Source organism: Chenopodium quinoa, unplaced genomic scaffold, assembly GCF_001683475.1.
Source record: "Chenopodium quinoa cultivar QQ74 unplaced genomic scaffold, ASM168347v1, whole genome shotgun sequence".
In the NCBI taxonomy this organism is placed as follows: Eukaryota; Viridiplantae; Streptophyta; class Magnoliopsida; order Caryophyllales; family Amaranthaceae; genus Chenopodium; species Chenopodium quinoa.
Window position 1 is genome coordinate 1,206,255 of NW_018745248.1, and position 25,504 is coordinate 1,231,758.

General features: G+C 37.7%; 1 protein-coding gene across 1 annotated transcript; it reads left to right on the top strand.

Annotated features, from left to right (window-relative positions):
• The first annotated feature begins 10,143 nt into the window (after positions 1–10,143).
• Positions 10,144–10,791, top strand: LOC110711277. Its single transcript, XM_021889657.1, has one exon. The coding sequence runs from the start codon at positions 10,144–10,146 to the stop codon at positions 10,789–10,791; it is 648 nt and encodes a 215-aa protein (XP_021745349.1).
• Positions 10,792–25,504: the final 14,713 nt, after the last annotated feature.

Sequence of the window (25,504 nt, forward strand, 5' to 3'; positions counted from 1 at the left end):
GACTACTGTGAGGTTTAGAGCCTTGTAATGCTTGTCACCTTCCGGGGGTAAATCTTTGTTAGAAAAGGTGATCAAGTTGATAGGACTGGGAAGATCACTCGTAAAGAAGTTAGCCAACCCCTCAGGAGTGGTGTCGGAATCTATCCCTATCTTATCTAAGGCATTCATTTACTACAAACCTATGTTCTCAAGATGTAGCTAGAAGTTTCCATACGTTCATTTTGACCTTAGTCTTCTTGAATTGTTTGACAATGTCATTGTCCTCCATAATAGGTATGGGAACTTGTTGCATGGTAGGAATAGGTTGTGTAGAGATGGGAGGTTGCATTCTCCCAGATCTTGTGAGGTTGATGTGGGTGAATCTTCTTCATCCCAAAAATCACTTATTGAATATGAAATTGAAAGTGGAGGTTCTTCCATGTCCTTAAGATAGACGTCTTCGTCATCGCTGTCCCAAACCCCATTAATGCTCATATCTTGTTCTTGTGGGATTTGAACTAGTTTCTTGCCATCAATCATCTTCTGAATTAAATCTTTGAATTTAAAACAGTTTTTCAATAGTATGTCCCCATGATGGTATGGACAGTAGAACCTATTTGTCCTCTTTAGTTATTCAAATGGTCTCGGTTCGAGAGGTTTAACCTTACCATTCTCGGAGTGCATTTTGAACATTTTAGCATAGGAAGTCCCAATTGGAGTATAGAGTTTATTACTCTTCTTGGGTGTGTCAATTACTTAAAGAGGGAATGTTTTCTTCTTCATAAGTGGGACTTTAGCGCGATTGCTTTAAAGATCATTTCCTTGTTTCTTTGATAATTCAATAGCTTCACGTAACAAGTTTATTCCCTCCCACGTTGACCATATAAGAATATGTACTTCATCCTTGGTTGCCGGTTCTTGTTCATAAGGAAAACCATTCATGGCATCGAAAAAGGTTTCCTCCTCTTCTTCGATAGCATGAATTTCTTCAACAGGTTTGATGAGAGATGAGGGATCAACATGATTTTCCTCATCAGAGATAGCCAAGGAATCAGAGAGTGGTGCATTGTTAATACTTGGCTTCTTACTTGCAGGGGGTATTGGTAGCTTATTATTGTCAATCAAATCTTGGATAGCTTCCTTAAGCTTCCAACAATTCTCAGTGAGATGGCCCCTACCTTGGTGATATTTGCAGTGTGCATTGGGGTTCCATTTAGCTGTCCTCTTTTCAAATAGTGGGTCCCCAAATGGTCCAATAGGAGTTATAAGACCTTTTGCAATCAGTCGATCGAATGGGGTGTCATAACTCATACTAATAGGAGTAAAGTTCCTCCTAAATGGTTTCTTTTGTCCTTGGTTGTTCATAGCAAGGACTTCACTCAAGTTAAAGGTGCTAACATTATTTGAGTGGGTGGTTTTGGGAGAAGAAGGATTGTCGTTCTTCTTGCCTTTCTAGCCACTGTTGGAGTTATTGTTAGCAGTTTTTTGTTTAGCAAGGTCGTCTTCAATGTTAATCCCAATGTCATGGATGGCCTTGAAAGTGTGCAGATTGTTTTGGTACTTAAGATGGTTGGAGTACTTTTCTTGGAGGTTCTTGATAAACAATCTCACATATTCTTTTTCACTCGGTACTTCAATCATCCTAGCAGAGGTTTCTCTTTTATTGAAGAAGGAAGTGAAACCTTCATTTTCTTTTTGCTCAAGTATTTCAAGTTCCCTATGATCAATTTCAACTTGAATATTGCATTTATACCTATCAATGAAAGAGTTTATAATTGATTCCCAAATAGAGGTTTTCTCTTTGTCAAGGGAGTAGAACCACTGTTGGCAAACGGTTTCAAGAGATAAGGAAAATAAAGAGTGAAATACTTTTCAATCAATATCATTAATCTTCATTATTGTTTCTAAATCTCTTAAATGAAAGTAAGGGTTCTCAGTTGCCTTGAATTTTGGGATGTCGTTGGCATTGAACTTCTGCGGAAGAAGCTCCTTGTCCACCGAGACCCCTTATGAACTAATGCTCTGGAACCTGTAATCATTGGTATCTTGCTCAAGCTTTCTTGCATGAGCTCTATTTGTTATTGCTTTACAGGGTCATTAATTTGGAGGGTTAGGGTCTTTAGCAGTTCAATAACACCATCCATTTGCTTCTTGAGCTCATTAACTTCTTCTTGACTCGCCATTATCTTCTCGGCTTTCCTTTTTTGACCGATTGGTTTGTCAAAAATTTGTACTTGAACGAAAAGGTTGTCTCTGATCAAACGCCCTTCCTTTCTTGACCACGCGCTGTAAATTAAACCATTTTTTATTTTAATGACTTGACTCAAATTGACTTTGACTTTACGGGTTTATAAAGAAAAAAGCAAAAATAGAGTGTATATTTTTTAGAATCAAGTATAGGGGTTCAAACAAGTGGTCTAATTGGAGGATTAATATCCGACTTACCCCCCTAAAAAATGACGGAAAACACGCGCATACAAGACTCTCTAGACATGGTCCAAGTGTATATACATATTAGTGTGTACTTTATTTGTGAGTGTAAGTGACATGCTTTGACTCTTGTGTAAGACCATGGGACTTAGTGACTAGACTCAATTAAGGACTCAACAAGGGTACAATTATTAAAAAAATAATCAAACTGATTAGCAAAACTGTTTAATTAGACTCGTCGTGAAGACTCGAGAAAAATGTTGAATTGTCGCCAAAGCAACAGGACTGTCGCCGCACACTATAGTGCAGCGCCAGACGACAGCGTTGTCACTCGGCGTTGCACAGCAACGTGTGGCAATGCAGCCCAAATTTTTGCGCCATTACTGCAGCATTAATTGGGACTGCTTTCAGTATTTTTACTCTACGAGACAGGCCTAAAGTCGTACTAAGTCAATTCTGATTAAATTATTAGACTTTAATTACTCAAATTAATTAATTAGGCAAAGTTCTTTTAGTCATTAATTATTTTATTTAAGTCTTACACACAAGTTAAACAAACTGTTAGGAAAAACATATAAAGTATGCACAAAAAATAATGCACAATTAGTCAAGTAGGCACAATATGATGCAATGAGTTTTCAACCTAACCATGGCTCTAGTTCTCTAAAGTTCGGGATATGGGTTAGTTAAAGAAGGTCCATGGTTATGAGTCCGAATGCACCGCGCGGAAGCCTTACCTTTGGAAGGGTTGGCACGAGTGGATGGGACCCCGCGAGTTAAACTCGCTTCCATGGTTTGGTGAATTCAACATTCTCGGATGTACCCTTTGTTGCTCAGAGCGTTCAATCAGGTAGATGGAGAATGAATTCTAAGAGGGTTATGTCCATATGTAGAACATATATGGGTTTCAGAAAAAAGAGAAAAACTCAATCAGGAAGTAGAATCGAGCCAACAGTGCTAGAACTGGTCGAAATTAGAACTCATATTTCTGGCTCGGTATTGGAAAAACGCAGCGCCAGCCAACAGGGATCGTCGCCACGATATAGCCCTGTCGCCTGGCGACAAGATTGTCACTCGGCGACAGAGCCATATCTTCTTCGACAGGCTCTATTTTCTAGACGCCAGTTCCTTCATGCCTTAGCAACTTTCTGTGTTCGTAAAATTTTCCAGTTTTTCGCAACATTATTACAAGCATAGTTTTTCAAGCCAACAGTTTTTCTGTGTTCGTAAAATGTTCAGGAATTAAAATAGAAATCCTCCCCAGTGGAGTTGCCAAAAACTATAGGGAATATTTCAAGCATTACCCCAAACTTGAACCCCAATGTAATCACACACTTAAGCATGGTGGCGTCCAAAGGGAAGGAAGATAGAGCAAAAGAGTCGCCAACTAGTTTTAGGAACTTGTAAACCATTCACAGGGCGAAGGTTACACCCTTAATGATCCATGAGATCGTCATCTTCAATAGGTCTGGAACCATGACTATAAGTTCGGGGATGAAGGTACAAATCCAACCTAAAAGAGATTGAACCTGCCATAATAATAGGCCTCTACTTTATTCTTCTCGTATTCATGTGCGCTTTCTGACTAACATGCAATCATAAGGTTTACCCTAAACCTGTTTAATCTATGTTGGTTGAATATTAATGCACAAACAAAACTATTATTGGCAATCACTTGAATTATAATCAAATTATCCCCAAACAAGATTATTAATTATCTTATTAAGCGTGATTACAAGTACAAATTCCCTTTAAACATGCATAAAAGGCGTGATCAAGCAATAACAATAAATAATATCAAGCAACATGATAATAATAACAAATCATAATCATAATCATGTCAAAGCATAATAATAGCAAGATCCTAGGTATGATACTAACAAGATTAATAACAAACCCTGGCTTGTCACTAAACATATAAAGATTAAAGTTTTAAACCTAACATGATACTAACATGATATTAGGAAAGAAAATAGGAAGCATCATAGAAATCATAATTGATATTAGGAAATTATTGTTGTCACCCTAAACATCATACTAAGAAAAGCATCCTAACATGATACTACGAAAAACATCCTAACATGATACTAGGAATCAAAATAACAACCTAAACATGATTTCTATATCAAAATATCAATAAAACAATTAAATTACTTACTTGGATGCCTCCTATATCTTTCTAATAACAAAATACACGCGTTAGTAACTTCAAGGAAAATAATAAAATCAAACAATTAAATTATATAATTGAAATAAAGATTAAGACTAGATTTGGGACAAAACCCTCAGAAATATCAAACCTTTCACGTCTAGGGTGAAGGCAACTTCAAACTTGGCTAGGTGTGTCTAGATCTTATGAATGCAAAATTTTGTTTGTGAAACATTGGTTTAGAAAGAGAGAGAGAGAGAGTATCAAGCATTTCTTGATGAGAGTTGGTGATTAAAAACGGAGGTTTAAGGAGGCTATTTTTAACGAAAATCAGCTGGAATATGATAAAAAATAATCAGAGTTTCGAGAAAAATAAAACACGACACTGTCGCCACACAAGCCTCTGTCGCCAAACGACAAAGCCTGTCGCCGAGCGATAGACGTGTCGCCGCAGCGACAGGCCTGTCGCTAGGCGACAACCTATAGTGCAGCGCTGTAGACAAATTTTTCACAAGTTTTCATATTTTTGATAAAATTTAAGTGTACAAGGGGTAAAATTGTAATTTCCGTTAAAACACTTCTTTAATTGTAAATGAAACTCTTAAAACTCAATTATCAATGCTAATCACATTAGGATTCAAAAGAACTTTCTAGAGGATTCTAGAAGACTATAATCAATCCTAATTTCATTAGGAATGATAAATCATAATAGGCCCTCCTCTAGATCATTGGGCCGCATATAAAGATCAAATCGGGCCCAGTTTAGTAATTTGGCCATAACTTCCTCATTATTCATCGGAATTGGGCTTATAATATATCGTTGGAAAGATCTTTTTGAACCCAATCCAACTACACTATTATTAGACACTTTTCATGGACCAAACTAAACTGGATTGGCTATTTTCATAAAATAGGTTTTTAAAAAAGGAGAGAAAGAAGAGAAATAAAACTAACCGTAACACTAGACTTTCCACACTTTCACTTCACGACGTGAAAGGTACTCATCACTGGGTTTGGTTTTGGGGAGACACAAATGGGTGTCTACACGGAGGATAGAGGTTTGATTCAAGGTTTCAAACAAAAGCCAAGTGAGAGCCTCTATGATGCGTGGGAGAGATGGAAAGAGTATCAAAGGGAGGGTCCTCACCACAGAATTCCAACCTATCAAATTATTCAAATTTTCTATGGAGGCCTAAGTCCCCAAGGCAAGTCATGCCTGATGGGGGAGCCAGAGGTCCCATTATGAATAGGACGGAGGAAGAAGTGGTAGACATCATTGAGGAAGTTGTGAGGTACTATAGATATTGGCAAGATGGGGAGAGGGATTCAACTAGAAAGAGTAGCTCTTCGGTGTACTCGATTGATCATCTAAATGCAATCAACAATCTCTCCTCACAAATGACAAACTTGGGGAAGGAAATGATTGCAATTAAGGAAAAATTGGAGAGTTCTTCTTTCCAAGCTTCAAATCTTCCCTCCTAATTTAAGGGGAGAGGTACATCTTCTAACTCTCATCCCTCTCCTTCTTCTAGCAACATGCCTAGGGGTTGTTTGTTTTATGATGTGTGTTGTTCATATGATCATGATGCTTGTAGTTGCCCTCATGCTTTTCCTAATAGTAATGATGATTTTGATAACAATGAGAGTGAACATGTGAGCTATGTGTCAAATAATAATAATGTGCAAAGGTTTGATAATCAAAGGGGTCAATGGAATAGGAATTACCAAAACCAAGGTAATTTTGACAACTATAACCAAGGTGGTGGTTATAGGAACAAGGGATTCAAGGTTCTCGAGGTAACTATAACAATCAAGGTTATAGTAGCCAAAATCAAAACCAAAATTATGGTAATCAAAACCAAGGTTATGGAAATCATAATCAAGGTAATGGTAACCATAATCAAGGTTATGGTCAAAATCAAAATAGGGGTAATTGGAACAATCAAGGTAGGGGCAATTTTCAAAACAATGCTTAAAGAGACCCTCCACCCGAAATTCCTCCGAAGACTCAAGGTGATAATTCCTATTCACAATCCTCTTCTTCTAGGACTAATTTGAAGGAAATCATTGAGAATCAAAAAAAGTTGTTGAACACTTACATGGTCGGAAGTGACAAGAAATTCAATGAAATGATGACTCACAATAAGATGCTTTAAACCCAAATTTCTCAACTTGCCAATGGTTTGAAAGATCATGCTAGTCCTTCTTCTTTACCTTCCCAAGGCCTAGATCCCAAGAGACCCGTGAATGCTATTGTTATAAGGAGTGGTAAGGTTCTTGAGGAGAGTTTGCCTAAGAAGAGTGAAACTAAGGAAGTCCCCAAGGAGGTCTTAGTAGAGGATGAGAGAGATGGTGCATCTTTGAGTGAGGTTGTGATTGAGACAACTAGAGAGGTGAGATTAGAGAAATAAATTGTGAAACCCAAGCTTCCTTATCCACAAAAATTCATGAGATACAATTTACATTAATAATTTGGAAGATTTATTGACATGCTCACACAAATTCAGCTTTCTCTACCATTTACCGGTCACACAAATGCCCAACTATGCAAAATTCCTCAAAGACATTTTGAGTGGTAGGAGGACTTGTGATGTTGTAGAGACGGTGAACTTGACCAAGAATTGTAGTGCAATTATAATGAACAAGATGCCACCTAAGCTCAAAGATCCCGGAAACTTCTCTATCCCTTGTGCTATTAACAAGATGCAAATTGATAATGCCTTATGTGACTCAGGAGCTAGTGTTAGCCTAATGTCATATTCGTTCTATCAAAGACTTGAACTAGGGGAACTTTTGCCTTCCAACATCAACTTGTAATTGCCCGATAGGTCAATCAAATTTCCCAAGGGTAAGGTAGAGGATGTTCCTTTGAGAGTAGGGAAGTTTGTGATTTCGGTGGATTTTGTGGTTCTTGAAATGGATGAAGATGCTACCATTTCTATTATTCTTGGTAGACCTTTTCTTGCTACCTCGGGTGCCATGATTGATGTTAAGAGTGCAAAATTTTCACTTAAGGTAGGAGATGAAGTCATTGAATTTAACTTAAATGAAAGCATGAAGTATCCATGTTCTTCTTTAGAAAATTGCATGATGATTGATTCTCTTGATCATGTTGTGTCTTCCATGCATGAGCACTTGCTCACTTCTAATGATGCTCTTGAGAATGTTTTGTTGAACAATGAAAAGATAGGTACTCCTAGCAAGGAAATGGCTTGGTATGAAGATGTGCTAAATGGAGGCATTGAGGATGTTGAAGAGCAAATGTGTTTGAGCAATTCTAGCCAAGAAGAGTTGCAAGTGGAAACATCGAAAGAAGGTAAAGGTGTTCCTGTGGTTGAGCTCAAACCTCTCCCATTACACCTTAGGTATGAATTTTTGGGACCCAATTCCAATTTTCCCGTGATTGTTAGCTCTTCTTTGAGTGAGCACCAAGCTCAAAAGTTGTGTGGTGTTTTGAGGAAGCATCAAGGTGCTTTGGGTTATATCATTGATGACCTCAAGGGTATAAGCATTGCTTTATGTTTACATCACATAACTCTTGAGGAGGGTGCTTTACCTTCTATTGATAGACAATGAAAGCTACATCCCCAAATGGGAGACGTAGTGAAGAAGGAGATCACCAAACTTTTGGATGTGGGAATCATATTCCCCATTTCTAGTTCTAGGTGGGTTTCTCCCATTCACGTTGTCCCAAATAAGGGAGGTATGACCATTGTTAAGAATGAGAAAGGTGAGCTCATTTCGACGAGGATGGTTACGGGATGGAGGATATGTATAGACTATAGACGTCTAAACACATCTACAAAGAAAGATCATTTCCCCCTTCCTTTTGTTAATCAAATTCTTGAAAGACTAAAAAGGCACAAGTTCTATTGTTTTCTTGATGGTTATTCCGGATTTTTCCAAATCCCTATCCACCCGGATGACCAAGACAAAACAACCTTCACTTGTCCATATGGTACATTTGCCTATAGGAGAATGTCGTTTGGCCTTTTCAATGCTCCCGCGACATTTCAAAGATGCATGATGAGCATATTTAGAGATATGTTAGAAGAGGAGATGGAGGTTTTTATTGATGACTTCTTCGTAGGAGGTGTTTCATTTGAGGCATGCCTTAAAAACCTTGAAAATGTCTTGCAAGGTGTGAGAAGGTGAACTTGGTCTTAAATTGGGAGAAATATCACTTCATGGTGGAGGAAGGCATAGTCCTTGGCCACAAGATCTCTCACAAAGGGATAAAAGTGGATAAAGCTAAAATTGAAGTCATTGAAAAGCTTCCACCTCCGGTGAATGTAAAGGGAGTGTGATCTTTCTTAGGGCATGCTGGTTTTTATAGAAGATTCATCAAGGATTTCTCGCTCATTGCAAATCTCCTCAATGATCTTCTTCAAAAAGATGCCGAGTTTGTATTTAATGATAAGTGTTTGGAGGCATTCAATAAGTTGAAGAAAACTCTAATCTCTACTCCTATTGTTCAAGCTCCAAGGTGGGATTTACCATTTCAGTTGATGTGTGATGCAAGTGATTCGGCAATAGGAGGTTTCTTGGGTCAAAGAGTGGACAAGAAACTTCATGTGATCTATTATATGTCCAAGACTCAAAATGGAGCTTAACGGAATTACACTGCAACGGAAAAGGAATTCTTGGCTATAGTTCATGCTTTTGAGAAGTTCCATTGTTATCTATTGGGTTCCAAGACCATTGTCTTCACGGATCATGCGGCTCTCAAGTATCTTTTTTCCAAGAAAGAGTCCAAGCCAAGGTTGATCCGGTGGGTTCTTGAGCTCCAAACCTTTGACATTGAGATTAGGGATAAGAGAGGAGCGGAAAATGTTGTGGCGAACCATCTCTCTCGTTTAGAAGATTCTCAAACTCATGATGATGGTTCTCCAATTGAGGATAGGATTCTTAATGATTTCTTGTATGCTATTGAAGCAAAGGAGTTCCCATGGTTTCCTGATTTAGTGAACTTTCTTGCATGTGGGGAGTTTCCTCCTTCCTTTTCTAAGAACCAAATAAAGAAGCTCAAGAGAGAGGCAAGACATTATGTGTGGGATGATCCCATCTTATACAAGCGAGGGGTCGATGGCTTACTTAGACACTGTGTGCCAAATAAAGAGGTGCCTAGTGTTTTGAAAATGTGATATTCGGATCCAAGCAGGGGCCATATGGGTGTCTTTAAGACCGTCACTAAGGTTGCCTTCAATGCGGTCTATGGTGGCCACATCTCTTTAAGGACTTATGGGGCTTTGTTAAGATATGTGACCGATGTCAAAGAGTTGGGAACATCTCCAAGAGAAACGAAATGCCTCAACAACCCATATTCGAGTTGGAGGTGTTTAATGTATGGGGTATTGACTTTATGGGGCCATTTTCCTCATCTTTAGGAAATCAATATATCCTTGTGGCGGTCGACTACGTGTCTAAGTGGGTCGAGGCCATTGCCTCCCCAACTAACGACCACAAGGTGGCTATGAAGTTGTTTAAGAAAATAATCTTTCCAAGATTTAGGGTACTGAAGGCGGTGATAAGAGACAACCGTTCTCATTTTATTCACCATTCCTTTCAAAAAATGATCAGGAAGCATGGAGTCCATCAAAGATTTGGCCTCCCATCCCCAATCGAGCAGTCAAGTGGAAGTCTCCAATCGTCAAATCAAGCTCATCCTTGAAAAGACGGTTGCGAGAAATCAAAAGGATTGGTTGGAAAAGTTGGTTGATGCTATTTGGGCCTATAGGAAGGCTTTCAAGACCCCCATAGGTACCACTCCATACCTCCTAGTCTATAGCAAGTCATGCCATCTCCCGATTGAAATTGAACATTGTGCTTTGTGGGCAATCAAGAAGATAAATTTTGACTTGGCAAGTGCGGGGGAGAAAAGGTGGTTAGATCTTCATGAGCTAGAGGAGCTTCGGCTTGATGCTTATGATTGTGCTAGTGTGTACAAGGCTCGTTCCAAGGAAACACATGACAAGCTTATTGAGAAGCAAGATTTTTGTGTTGGTGATAAAGTTCTTCTCTACAATTCAAAAATGAAGTTGTTTCTAGGAAAGCTCATGTCAAGATACATCAGTCCTTATTTGGTCAAGAATGTTTTTCCAAGTGGTGTTGTAGAGGTCTCAATGATGGATTCTTCTTCTGCGTTTAAGGTCAATGTCCATCGTCTCAAGAAGTATTTCGACGGTTCTTTTGTTGGCCTTGTTCACTCATTGCTTCTCCGACAACCACCTTAATTGGTGGAGGATGTCGAGCTATGACGTTAAACAAGCGCTACCCCGGAGGCAACCCGGTTTTCTAACCTTTTTCTTTTGATTTTACAATTTTCTATATTTCTTTTATCTTTGAGAACTTTTCTTATTTATCTTTATTTTTGTTTGTTCTCTTAATTTTAGGTACCATGAGATTGGATCGAAGAAAATTTCCAACAATTTTGGTGTTACTTCAAGGTTTCATGAGGTTTAGTTAAGATTAGGTGAAAGTGTTCGTTGGGGTTATATATTATCGTGTTTGAATTTTCATTGATTTTTATATTCATGTTCGAGTAAATTTTGGGATTGTCTTTGTGAAATTTTTGAATACTTGATCATAACACTCGATAACGCCGATGAAAATGCAAACACGAAAGCATATTCAAGGGTATTTTCCCTAACCTTTTGCTAAAATCTTGCCGGAATTTGATCAAAGTTCCATCCTCCTATGGTGCATGCACACCCCCTACCTGCGTGTGCGAACCAAAGGGGTCAGGTATTTTGGAAAAATTTTAGCATTTGGTTGAAAAATTAAGCCCTCCCCGAGCTGAATGTGGTGCGCATGCACCAAGGCCATATGCGCGAAAAATCGCCCCTAGCATGTTCCAGCCGGTGCGCACGCACCTAGCCCCTACGAGAAAGCACCAGCCGCAACAGATGAGTGCGTTCGCGCCCCCCTTATTACCCCTCAACGCATCCCCCTTATTCCTCCTTTCTCTCTCCCCGATTTCTCCCTTGCTTTCCCAACTTCATTCTCTCATCAAACCCTTCATCTTCTCTTGCAAAAATCAAACCAATTTCGCTTCTTTTATTTTCATTTCAACATCAAATTACAATTAACACATCATATTTTCGAAAATTAACATAAAAATTCCATATTTTTGCACAAATTTTCGAAAATGTTGGGGTTTTTTTTTTAAATTTGAAGCTTGGTGTTGAGGTTTGGAACTTATCTTTGGTTGTTCTATTTGTTCTTTAATCTTCATTTTGGGCAATTTGCAAATAATTCAAGGTTTCATTGAGGTATAATTCTCATTTGCTAGTCATCTTCTTCCTCATTGTTCAAGCTTGAAACTCTTGTTTTTGCTTTCATGGTTGAACTCCATTGTTAGTTCTTTTAACTTGTAATTTGTGTTGAATGATGTCATTGAGTGTTGAATTGAAGCTTTTTCATGATGAATTTGTATAATTTGATTGAATACTTGAATCACCAATGTTGGTCATTTTCTCTCTCATGGGTATTCTTTATGATGGTTTTATTTCTTTGATAATTCAATGTTTGAGATTATTTTGCTCAATTTTATTCATGATTTGGTCTCTTATGTTCAATTTTGCCTTTAATCCATGCCTATTTGACTCACATTCATGATTCTATATTAATGGCATTGTTCATATGTGGCCATCTCTTGCTTCAATTTTAAGATAATTGCATTTGTGCTTGATTTTTGAGCAATTACTTATGCTTATTCTTGAAATTTGAATGCTAAGTTTTGCTCATGAGTTTTTTTCCTTCTTGTAGATGGCTCCAATCCGTTAAAAGAAGCGGGCAAGATCAAGTTTAAGCAAACCTAGGCATGTTGTTCCACCTCTACCCGAGGTAGAAGAAACATACGGCATTGAATTTTCTAAAGAATCACATTGGGATCGTTTCAAGCGTCTATCAAAGAGGAAGCTAAGACCAACAAGATTTTACAATCAAGTAACAACCAAGTTTCTCGGAATAGATGAGGACGTTCACGTTCTTGCAAAGGGCCTTGATCTATTAAAGTTTTTGGATTTGAGCGCCCCTACTTATGCTAGGGTGACCTATGAATTTCTTTCTTCTCTTGAAGTAGTCCGAGAACCGGGTGAAAATTTCTCAACGATTTTGACTTTCCAACTTTTCAATAATGATCAAACATTGACGGATTCTCAGCTATGTTCCTACTTCAAGTTTCCATAGGCCATAGATGCGGATCATTGTATCTATCCGGCATATAGTAGAATGGCGAGTGACCATGGATATAATGAGCAACGTTGGTGGAGAAGTATCTCGGAGGAAGGAAAGTATGAGCCTTAAAATTCCAAGACCGCTTCCATGATTCATCCGGCTATGCGGTATTTCAACCGTATCCTTACTTACTCCCTTTGCTCCAAGGACTCTATGGGAGCTATCTCCTGAGAAGAGCTTTGTTGGTTGTGGATAGCCAACCAAAACGACCATGAGATTAAGCTAGTGGATTTCACAGAGCATTTGATCAATCGGACCAAAATTTCCTCGTTCGTACTAGAAAGGATGATGTTTTCATTTGAAGAGTTTCCCAGATTAATGAATGGTTCCTAATCCCATGCAAAGAGTCAACTACCCGACCAAAAGAGAAATATTCCTTGTCTTGGAGGCCTCCGGTGCGAGATATTGATCCTTCTATTCGACAAAGGACGAACCATACAAAAGGCCGCTCAACCAATGTCTTCTCAACGAATGTTCAAACTCTTCCCCCGGTTGAACCGGGAGGTACGCCTATTCCTTCCCCCTCCCCTACTCTTTCTACTTTTGATTTGTCAACCATTCAAGCTAGGTTTGATTCTATTGCTAATGTGTTATTCTCTATGCCTTCGGTGCAAAACTCATATCTTGGTTATGACTATCATGCAAATCAACTGTACGATTTTCATGTTCGGAGGGGGGAGATTGAGCCCTATGTGAATTACCCGTATCTCCCGGTCCAACAAAGACCTATCCCTCCATGGGAGCCTTTTGATCCTACCGTGGGTCCTAGGCCTTGCTACCCTTATTGGGAGGGCCCTCATGTTCACCCTAGTTCTATCATAGGCACCACCCCGGCCACTTACAACTATAGGCGGCCCGGTGGTTGTGATTATACATATGATCCCGCTAACCCTTCGCCCTTTTTGGACCCCACTGTAATCACACACTTAAGCATGGTGGCGTCCAAAGGGAAGGAAGATAGAGCAAAAGAGTCGCCAACTAGTTTTAGGAACTTATAAACCATTCACAGGGCGAAGGTTACACCCCTTAATGATCCATGAGATTTTCATCTTCAATAGGTCTGGAACCATGACTAGAAATTCGGGGATGAAGGTACAAATCCAACCTAAAAGAGATTGAACCTGCCCTAATAATAGGCCTCTACTTTATTCTTCTCGTATTCAGTGCGCTTTCTGACTAACATGCAATCATTAGGTTTACCCTAAACCTGTTTAATCTATGTTGGTTGAATATTAATGCACAAACAAAACTATTATTGGCAATCACTTGAATTATAATAAAATTATCCCCAAACAAGATTATTAATTATCTTATTAAGCATGATTACAAGTACAAATTCCCTTTAAACATGCATAAAAGGCGTGATCAAGCAATAACAATAAATAATATCAAGCAACATGATAATAATAACAAATCATAATCATAATCATGTCAAAGCATAATAATAGCAAGATCCTAGGTATGATACTAACAAGATTAATAACAAACCCTAGCATGTCACTAAACATATAAAGATTAAAGTTTTAAACCTAACATGATATTAGGAAAGAAAATAGGAAGCATCATAGAAATCATAATTGATATTAGGAACTTATTGTTGTCACCCTAAACATCATACTAAGAAAAGCATCCTAACATGATACTACGAAAAACATCCTAACATGATACTAGGAATCAAAATAACAACCTAAACATGATTTCTATATCAAAATATCAATAAAACAATTAAATTACTTACTTGGATGCCTCCTATCACTTTCTAATAACAAAATACACGAGTTAGTAACTTCAAGGAAAATAATAAAATCAAACAATTAAATTATATAATTGAAATAAAGATTAAGACTAGATTTGGGACCAAACCCTCAAAAATATTAAACCTTTCACGTCTAGGGCGAAGGCAACTTCAAACTTGGCTAGGTGTGTCTAGATCTTATGAATGCAAAATTTTGTTTGTGAAACATTAGTTTAGAAAGAGAAAGAGAGAGAGTATCAAGAATTTCTTGATGAGAGTTGGTGATTAAAAACGGAGGTTTAAGGAGGCTATTTTTAACGAAAATCAGCTGTAATATGATAAAAAATAATCAGAGTTTCGAGAAAAATAAAACATGACACTATCGGCACACAAGCCTCTATCTCTAAACGACAAAGCATGTCGCCGAGCCGGTCTTAGATGATTGGTCTCATTTTTTTGAGGTTGATAGAGCTAGGAGGGAAGGTAGGTTAAGGGGTAAGGCTCCCATGGAGGTGAGCGAGATGGCTAGCTCTAGTCATATGATGGAGACTGATGGGTGTCATAAATGGCACCCATTTGATGATTATTTAGGTTTTTTTTTCTTCTTTTTATAGCTTTCTTTCTTAATAGATACTTAGTTTTATGCTTTGTTGCTTAGTTTTACCTTTCCTTTCTTATTTTGTAGCTTTTGTGCATCTCGTTGGTTTTCTAGTATTTTCTCCTTTATTTGCTCTATTTTCGTGGTTGTAGGTATTGTATGAGGTTTGGGTCTTGATATTGGTGATCTACTAAGGTGGAGAAAGCCTTTGGAGCAAGCTCACATCATTTGGAAAGCTCAAGATGCAAGGAAGTGGAAATTCCAAGTCTTTGCTCTTGCGCTCTCATGCCGTGCTACCATTAAGAAGTGGTGTACCCACTAATCAAGAGCATTAGCTACTGCCACTCCTAGTGTTCATCATCATCATAGTCGTGCGACCTTAGCGAACGCGTGAAGCCGCGAGAATTTTGAAGAAACCCAGAAAAGCGCGGGCGCGCAAAGCACGGGTGTGGGCGCACCACCCCATGGCGCGGGCGCGCCTCCCCTGCTGCGCGGGCACGCCTTCCTGGGTATTTGTTGCTCGGTTTTTGATGTTTTCGCGCCTCTATAAATACTATTGTAACCCGATTTTTTTGGGACAAGTTTTCATATTAGATTTTGATCATATTCTTAGCTTAGTTGAGAGCTTCTCTCTCTAGTTTTAGGGTTGGTTTAAGGAGTAAATTTTTGAGAGAGAAAGTGAGGAATTTCAATAGTGATTGAGAGATTGAAGATTCAATGGTGACAATTGTATTGGAGATCTTCTCTATTATCAATGAGCATTTCTAAACTCTATCTCATTTATTGTTTTGTTTAATATTCATGTTTGTTTGATTTGTTTTGATTGGATTTTGATCTTTGATCTTTGATTAGAGTAATTATTCTTCTTTGAGTGTTGATTCTTGTTTTCTATTGTTGTTTGTTGATTTGATGATGTTGCTAGAGTAGTTTGCTTGCTAGGGTGATGGTGAAGCTTATATGATGTAAATTGGGGATAATTGATGGAGTTGATGATGTGATTAAATTGGTTGAATTATTATGTGCATGTGTGTGTTTGATTTAGGCTTGATTACCCTAGTTATTCACACTAGATTTCGTTGTAGGTTCACATTGATACGGACCATTTGTGGCTTGCATTTAACGATTGAGGTGTCTTGTGACGTTCCTAGCTAGAGTTTATCGTAGTTGACGCTAGTTAGACCTTAAGGAAAATAGCTTGATATGCTCTTTTGGTTGCATGATTGGTTTTCCCTCGCATCACTCGACTTAGTCAACTTCCTATCCCAATTTTCTATGTTCATTGCTATTATATGTGAATTCTAATCCCTAGCACTTTATTTGTTCGGTTTCTTCATTTAAGTATCTTTCCTTCGTCTTCGACCTAGCTTAGGCACCCAAATCGAAAGCACTAGACATTAACGTTCCTTTGGGTTCGACCCTTGACTTACCTCTATACTTGTATTTAGGTTAGTTAAGTTTTTATAAATTTTATTTTGCTTAGGGAGGATTAGTCCAACGACCTAGTTCACCCCACGTCAAAATGGCGTCGTTGCCGGGTAACGGTGTCTATGTTTGAGTGTTTTTTATTCCTTGAGTCTAGGTCTTTGTATATACTTTTCTTTTATTTGATTTTTGTTTGCTTTGTAAAAATGGCATGTCTATCTTTTTATCACTATGATGATGAGCCTTTTTGTGAATATTTCAATAGACTTAAGGGATTTCTTGACTATAATCGTTGTAGTCTTTGGGAGGCTTGTGAGATTTTTTATTTTGGTTTAAATGAGCAAACTAGGGATATAATTGAAGGAATGCATAATGGTAGATTTAGAGCATTTTCTATTGAAGATGCTTGGGAATTTTATGTTTGGTTTGCTTGGGAAGTCTATAATAAGGGTAATCGTGCTTCTATTTTTTATGTGCAATGTGTTAATTCTTCCAATGTTAGTATAATTTACCATGATATGTCACATGATCCCACAGTTGAACCTAGAACAAATGCTTCCAATTCTATTTCCTCTTCTGTTCATGATAGTGAGTTGCATATTCAAGCTAACAAATCTCATACATTTGAAAATGCTCCCAATCCCTTATATAATGAAAATGCTCATGTTTGTAATGATGATGATCCTACCTTTGGTTGTACTTCTTCTTCTCTTGTTGAGCCTCAATATCCTACACCTTTTGAATCTCTTATTGCTACTTTGGAAACTCAGATTAGGCATGTTAAGCTTAGTGACGATCTTGGGCCTAAAAAGGAGTCGATTCTTAATTCTATGAAAATTCAATTGGAGATGATGAAAAAGAGAGAGGAGCGTCTTGAGGAGGGAAGAAAGAGAAATGAAGAGCTAGAAAGCCAATTGTCATCTTTGATGCTTGTTTGGCAAAATTTCAAATCCAATGTGTGTGTTGAGGGTGATGATGATAATTTCGAGCAACCAAGAGTGTGTGAGGATCCTAATGTTGAGCATAGGAGTGAAGGAAAGAAAGTCGAGAGTGATGATGATTTTGATGATATTTTAAGTCTACACATCTCTTCCTTTGTTGATTGTGATGAGTCTCAAGTGTATGAATTTGACTCTTCTATCCATGAGTATTTGGACTCGTTCGAGGTTATGTCAAATGTGTTTATTGAGTGTATAAGGAATAGCCATAGCCTTTTAAGCAAGTTCATTGAGGATGCTTCATGGGAGAGAGATGATTTTGAGTTATATTTGCATCCATTCATGCATGGTTTTGAGACTCTAGGCTTTAAGGAAGTTGAGGGAGTTGTTGTTTATGAAGGTAGTGGAGGAGATTATGTGGTTCCTCTTGGGAGTTGGATGTTTGAGGGAGATGGTGATCATGAGTGTTCCTCTTTTGAGGACTCTATGATTGATTTTCATGCCTTCATTGGCGATATGAGACCTTATGTTGAGGGAGTAGCTACCCCTTTGCCTATTTCTCATACCCCTTTCTCTCAAAAGTTTGACCACATCCCCTATTGCCCTATTTTTCTCCCTTCCTTTGTTGGTAAGCCTATTGGGGACCCTTTTGTCTATGAGGATTTGCATGTGGCTCATTTGTCCTCGATTGAGGAAAAGGGTGATGTTGCCACCCAAAAATATTTTGAGGAGAGTTTGCCTTCTTTTTCTTCTTCTTCTTCTTTTTCTATTTCTTTTTCTTCTTATTTTGTTGAGTTTACTTTTGATTCTTCTTCTTTCTCTTGGCAAATCTCTCCTCATAGGTGTGCACTATGCTTGTTGCATGCCTTATTTTTGTCATGTGCACACTTACTTTCCTATGAAATGTGTAGTAGTGCATTTGACAAGCTCTTGCGTTCGTTGAAATATTATAACTAGAGCGGTCAAGCTTGGACCTTAAGCAAGCCTTTCTCGGGAAGTAACCCGTATTTTATTGCTTTCATTTTCATTTCTTTTTAGAATAGATTTTTCTCTCATGGAAATGTTTGTGTGCCTTTTGCTAGGTACATGACTTGATATACTTTGGTGCATTGGTTTGGATCAGGAATCAAGGAAGATTAGCACCACAATTGCTAGCATATGGAAGGCAAGATTCAATATTAGAGGTTATTAGCTTTGAAAGGTTTAATTGGGTCATTTACGGGTATTTACACCCACCTAATATCCGGTAATATACTTCCTTGCTCTTTCTCTAGTGGATGATAACTTGTTGGACATATGTTGGTTTGTTAGATTGATCTTCTTGTTTTCCCCTCCCATGGATTATTTGATTTATGATACGAATGTATTGTCTCATTCAAGCTTGGGGGAGGGTATTCTATCATATTTTGTAGGATGTTGATTCATATATGCTATGCACCCTTGTATATGCCTTTCCATGTTCTTCTACTTTAAAAATCTCCAAAAAGATTTTTGTTTCTATCAAGGCAAATTTGCATTGTGATTTGTTTTGTTCTTGCTTTGGACATAATAACATTTGGACTTTTATAATTGAATGTTATTCTTCTTAAATGGTAACGGTGTGCACGGTTTGAGAGTATGCTTGGTTGATTCTAGGATAAAGCATGCTAAGGTAGTTGGTTAGAACTAGTGGGATCATGAAACCGGATTCTACTTGTTTGTGGCATGTTTGGTAGTTGCTTCCTATAGTCGATTTGACACCAATAGTGAGTTTTTGCTACATCCGTGTGAGGTTCATTATTTTTCAAGCCTTCTACACTTATTTGCATGAGTGGCATGGATCCTTGACTATTGCGGACCTAATCTAGAATCTTGACTCATATTTCTTAAGACCGAGACCAAACCATTTATTGAGGACAAAGGATCTTTTTAGGGTGGTAATTTTTCTTTTCTAGGATAGTTTGTTTCATTTTTAGTTTTTGGGTTTACATTTGCCTATTTGCTAACCATTTGAGTCTTTTCCCTTCTTTTCCCTTCTTTTCAAGCCACATCTTTAGATTCTTGAGCCTTTTGTTTCTTTTTGTTCCATTTTTGGTTTTTGTGAAGCAAATGGTCATATTTTGGAGTTTGTGGTATGTTAGTGTGGATATTGGTTCACAATGAAGGCAAGCTTGTGTTTTGTGTATATTGTGTGAATAATGGCAAATGAATAAATGAAAAGACCGTCCAAAGTTAAAAAAAGGCAAGGACATTATAAGTTCAAAGTTGGAAAAGCCGTCCAAAGTTAAAAGAGGCGAGGACAAAGCACTTTTAAACAAGAAAACGAGAAAAAAAAAAGTGAAAAAAAAATTCAAAAATATTTTGATGTGAGTATTCTCCCTTTTTGAGCATTGAGGACAAAGCTCCATTTAAGCTTGGGGGGGAAGCGTTCTCACGCTTTTTGTGTATATGTTTGTGATTTATAGCTTTGAATAAGCTTGGGGGTGTTGTTTTTGTTTGGTGATTACTTGGTTATGGTGTAAAGAAATGTGCAATCTTTGCTTCACAATTCAGGTTAACCACCAAATTTTAAATTTTAGCCTACCCTCACCCTTTTTCCTTAACATTACAACCTTGGGGAAAGACCTTTTGACCTAAGTGGTTGATTCATTCATCGGGGCAGAGAAATGTGAGTTTTAGGCTAAGGAGAAGGGATGCATAGTCAAGATGTCGAGTAGCCTAAAAATTCTCTTTTTCCGGTTCCTTTGAGGAATCATTGGGATGCTCACTAGAGGTTGATATGAGACTAGTGGGAAGAACGTGGTAAGATCGTTTGGGATGAAAGTGGATTGTGAAAACTAGTTCCTATGCTTAGCATATTTATGTTTCAATCAACCTTGGGTATCTTGGAACGTGCACTCCCTTACTTGTTTAGAAAGATTTGCATTCATTTGTGCTTGTACATTTGGAAAAGTCCTTTCATGAACATTTGTTTGTTTTGCTTTCCTTTTGACTTGTTTTTCATGCTTTGCCTTGCTTGTATTATTATGAGAGTTATGGGTTAAACTCTTAGGAAACCCTTACAAGAGCATCACTCGTCCTCTAGGGCAATCTAGGGGTTTAAATGGCTTGTCTTTAGTTGCTAAAATTGACCATGATTCCTACGAAAGTGAGTTAGTGTATAATCTCGTCTCCTCTCTTCTTTAGTTTGTTTGAATAAGCTCATCACTTTCCATCCCTAAGTTATGTTTTGCTCGAGGACGAGCAAAAGATAAGCTTGGGGGCATTTGATGGGAGTCATAAATGGCACCCATTTGATGAGTATTTAGGTTGTTTTCATCCTCTTTTCATAGCTTTCTTGCTTAATAAATGCTTAGTTTTATGCTTTGTTGCTTAGTTTTACCTTTCCTTTCTTATTTTGTAGCTTTTGTGCATTTCGTTGGTTTTCTAGTATTTTCTCCTTTATTTGCTCTATTTCCGTGGTTTGTAGGTATTGTACGAGGTTCGGGTCTTGATATTGGTGATCTACTAAGGTGGAGAAAGCCTTTGGAGCAAGCTCACGGCATTTGGAAAGCTCAAAATGCAAGGAAGTGGAAATTCCAAGTCTTGGCTCTTGCGCTCTCATGCCGTGCTACCATTAAGAAGTGGTGTACCCACTAATTAAGAGCATTAGCTATTGCCACTCCTAGTGTTCATCATCATCATAGTCGTGCGACCTTAGCGAACGCGCGAAACAGCGAGAATTTCGAAGAAACCCAGAAAAGCGTGGGCACGCAAAGCACGGGTGCGGGCGCACGAAAAGGTGGCGCGGGCGCACCACCCCATGGCGCGGGCGCACCACCCCATGGCGCGGGCGCGCCTCCCCTGCTGCGCGGGACCACCTTCCTGGGTATTTGTTGCTCGATTTTTGATGTTTTCGCGCCTCTAAATACCATTGTAACCCGATTTTTTTGGGGCAAGTTTTCATATTAGATTTTGATCATATTCTTAGCTTAGTTGAGAGCTTATCCCTCTAGTTTTAGGGTTAGTTTTAGGAGTAGATTTTAGAGAGAGAAAGTGAGGAATTTCAACAGTGATTGAGAGATTGAAGATTCAATGGTGACAATTGTATTGGAGATCTTCTCTATTATCAATGAGCATTTCTAAACTCTATCTCATTTATTGTTTTGTTTAATATTCATGTTTGTTTGATTTGTTTTGATTGGATTTTGATCTTTGATCTTTAATTAGAGTAATTGTTCTTCTTTGAGTGTTGATTCTTGTTTTCTATAGTTGTTTGTTGATTTAATGATGTTGCTAGAGTAGTTTGCTTGCTAGGGTGATGGTGAAGCTTATATGATGTGATGGATTGATGTAAATTAGGGGATTATTGATGGGGTTGATGATGTGATTAAATTGGTTGATTAATTATGTGCATGTGTGTGTTTGATTTAGGCTTGATCACCCTAGTTATTCACACTAGATTGCATTGTAGGTTCACATTGATACGGACCATTGATTTGTGGCTTGAATTTAACGATTGAGGTGTCTTGTGACGTTCTTAGCTAGAGTTTATCGTAGTTGACGCTAGTTAGACCTCTAGGAAAATAGCTTGATATGCTCTTTTGGTTGCATGATTGGTTTTCCCTCGTATCACTCGACTTAGTCAACTTCCTATCCCAATTTGCTATGTTCATTGCTATTATATGTAAATCCTAATCCCTAGCTTTTTATTTGTTCGGTTTCTTCGTTTAAGTAGTTGTTAGTGTCACCTTCTTTTCGTCTTCGACCTAGCTTAGGCACCCAAATCGAAAGAACTAGACATTACAGTTCCTTTGGGTTCGACCCTTGACTTACCTCTATACTTGTATTTAGGTTAGTTAAGTGTTTATAAATTTTGTTTTGCTTAGGGAGGATTAGTCCAACGACCTAGTTCACCCCACGTCAGAGACCGGTGAGGGAATTCTCATTCTACCCCTTACCATAGTGCGGAGTGTACTACCATGGCTACCCCCCTTCTTATGTGATTTATATGTTGTTTCTCTGTTGCATATATGTTTTTAGGTTTAAAGTTAAGGGGGTAGTCCATTTTAAGCTTGGGGGTGCTTTATATCGTTTGTTTTTGTGCTTCACCGTTTCCCCCCTTGCTTTTGTAGTTCATTCCTGGTCTCATATGCTTCTGGTATTGATCTCTGTGTCTTTTGGTTTTATGATGATGATGTTGTACTTCTGCTGATTTCTCTGTCCGGTTATTGGTTTTGTTGTTTGTTTCGCTCATCGCTATCTACTGTGTTTCTCTGTGTCTCTGTTATGATGATTCCTGATGATGATTATTTGATATCTTGTCTCCTGATACTGCTTCATTCTGATGATTCTGCTTCCTATTCTCAATTGATCCTATTCCTGTTGTTATTATTACTTGCTTTTTCTTTATTTTCATGCATTTTATTTTCTCTTTTCTTCTTTTCTTTTATATTGAAGTTACTAACAATTTTCTTTGTATATAGTTTTTTATTTCTCACCTTGCTTTATTGTTTATGCTTTGGATTTCGACGATTCGTAAAGGTTCTCTTTCGCCTTGTTTAATGTAGCATAGCTTTGGCGCTCGGTGAGATCTTTCTATTTCTCTTCTTTTTCTTTTCTTGGTTGCTTAGTCTAGGATTAGTTTTAGGAGGACTTGAATGGTTCGAGGTTGTTTGCTTTTTAACACCCTAGTGTGTTTGGGAACATTGGCGTTGTGGCCGAATGTTCACTTGTTTGTTGATTGGGATTTATGTGTGTTAGCATTACTTCCTTGTTGCTTTCTACTTCTCCTTTACTTTTCTATTTTTCACTTCATTTCCCTTTCTTCTTTTTCTTTTTCTTTTGGTTTTCTTCTTCCTTCATGTTTTCCCTTTCTCTTTTTCTTATTCTTTTCTTTTTGTCCCTTGCTCTCATTATTTTGATTTTTAGTCCTTTACTTTCCTTTTCTAAAAAATAAATAAATAAATTCCCTTAAAAAATTAAAACAAAACTTGATTTTGTAAATATGAATTAAATGTGCACATTGGCTATTACTCTTCCTAAAAACAATGATTTGCACGGTTTGAGAGTATCTTTGGTTGACTCTAGGATAGGGTATGCTAAGGTAGCGCTTTAGACCTTTTGGGGCCTTGAAGCCGGATTCTTTTGGTTTGTGGTAAGACAGAATTGCTTCCTTTGGTGGATTTGACAACTTTAGTAAGTTTTTGCTACAACCGTGTTTTCTTTTTCAAGCCTTCATCATATTTTGATTGTGCGGCGTGGATCCTTGACCTTTGCATACCTAATCTTGAATCTTGACTCATAATTCTCAAATACGAGACCGAATCAACTAGGAAGGACAAAGGCAACTTTTCGGGATGGTAATTTTTCATTTCTAGGATTTTCTTCTTCCTTTTTAGTTCATTTTGTTTACATTCGCCTTCTTGCTAACCATTTGAGTCTTTCCCCTTCTTTTCAAGCCACATCTTTAGAACATTGAGCCTTTTGTTTCTTTTTGTTCCATTTTTGGTTTTTGTGAAGAAAATGGTCATGTTTTTGGAGTTTGTGGTCTAAAAGGTTGGATATTGGTTTTATTTGTAAGCAAGCTCATATTTTGTATATATTGTGAATAATGGCAAGTGAATAAATGAAAAGGTCGTCCAAAGTTAAAAGAGACAAGGACATAATAAATGCAAAATTGAAAAAGCCGTCCAAAGTTAAAAAGGCGAGGACATTGCTTTGAAAAAATGACAATTAAAAAAAAAAAAAAAAAAAAAAAAAAAAAAAAAAAAAGTGAAAATGAGAAAATTCAAAAATATTTTGATGTGATTCTTTTCCCTTTTCAAGCATTAAGGACAATGCTTCCTTTTAGCTTGGGAGAGAAGCATTTACGCTTTTTGTATATATGCTTGTGGATATAACTTTGAATAAGCTTGGGGGTATTAGTTTGTTTTTGTTTGGTGACTTCTTGGTTTTGGTGTTGAGATTTGGCCAATCTTTGCTTCTTAACCTAGGCGTACCACCAAATTCTAAATTTTAGGCCTACCCCTAACCTTTTTACCTTACGTTACAACCTTTGGGAAAGTCCTTTCGACCTAGTGGTTGAATCATATACCGAGGGAGGTCATTATGAGTTAAAGCCTAAGGAAAAGGGATGCAAGGTCAAGTTGTCGAGAACCCTCAAATTTTATTCTTTTCTGGTTCCTTCGAGGAACCATAGAGACGCTTACTAAGGGAAGATTTGAAGCCATTGGGAGAACGCGACTAGATTGGTTGGGATGAAAGTGGATTGCGCCTCATTAGTTCTATACGCTTAGCATGCCCTATGTTTCAATCAACCCTTGATATCTTAGAACGTGCTTACCATTGTTGTTTTAGAAAGTTTAATATCCTTTCGTGTTTTGATCATGTGCAAAATTCCATTGTACAAGCATTTCTTTTCTTTTCAAGGTTTTAAACTTTCACTTTTCTTTTCTTATGTTTTGCCTCCATTTTAATAAAAAGAATTATAGGTTAACCTCTTTGTAAACCTTTACTAGAGCATCACTCGTCCTCTAGGGCGATCTAGGGGTTTAAATGGCTTGTCTTTAGTTGCTAAAATTGACTGTGATTCCTACGAAAGTGAGTTAGTGTATATTCCCATCCTCTCTAGTTTTCTTGTTTCTTTCTTTGCTTGAATAATGTCATCATTTTTCCTTGGGTTTGATTTTGTTTTGCTCAAGGACGAGCAAAAGATTAGCTTGGGGGAATTTGATAAGCGCCATTTATGGCGCTCAAAAGAATAAGATTTAGGTTCATTTTCTTTATTTTCTTTCATCATTTTCATATAATTTTCTTAGTTTTATTTGGTTTTCCATTTTTATAATTCATTTTGGTTCTCGCTTAGTTTTTACGAGTTTTTCATACTTTTAGATGATTATTCATAGTTTTAGTTTTAGTTTTATTTTGTTATACTTTCTCTCTTAGTTTTATTTGTGTTTTGTAGGTGAATAATCAAGTCAATTTGCTCATTTTGGGACTGTCTTGCTCGCGGGCATCATCTCGAGTGCACTGATGATGGGGATGCTCGGAAGCGC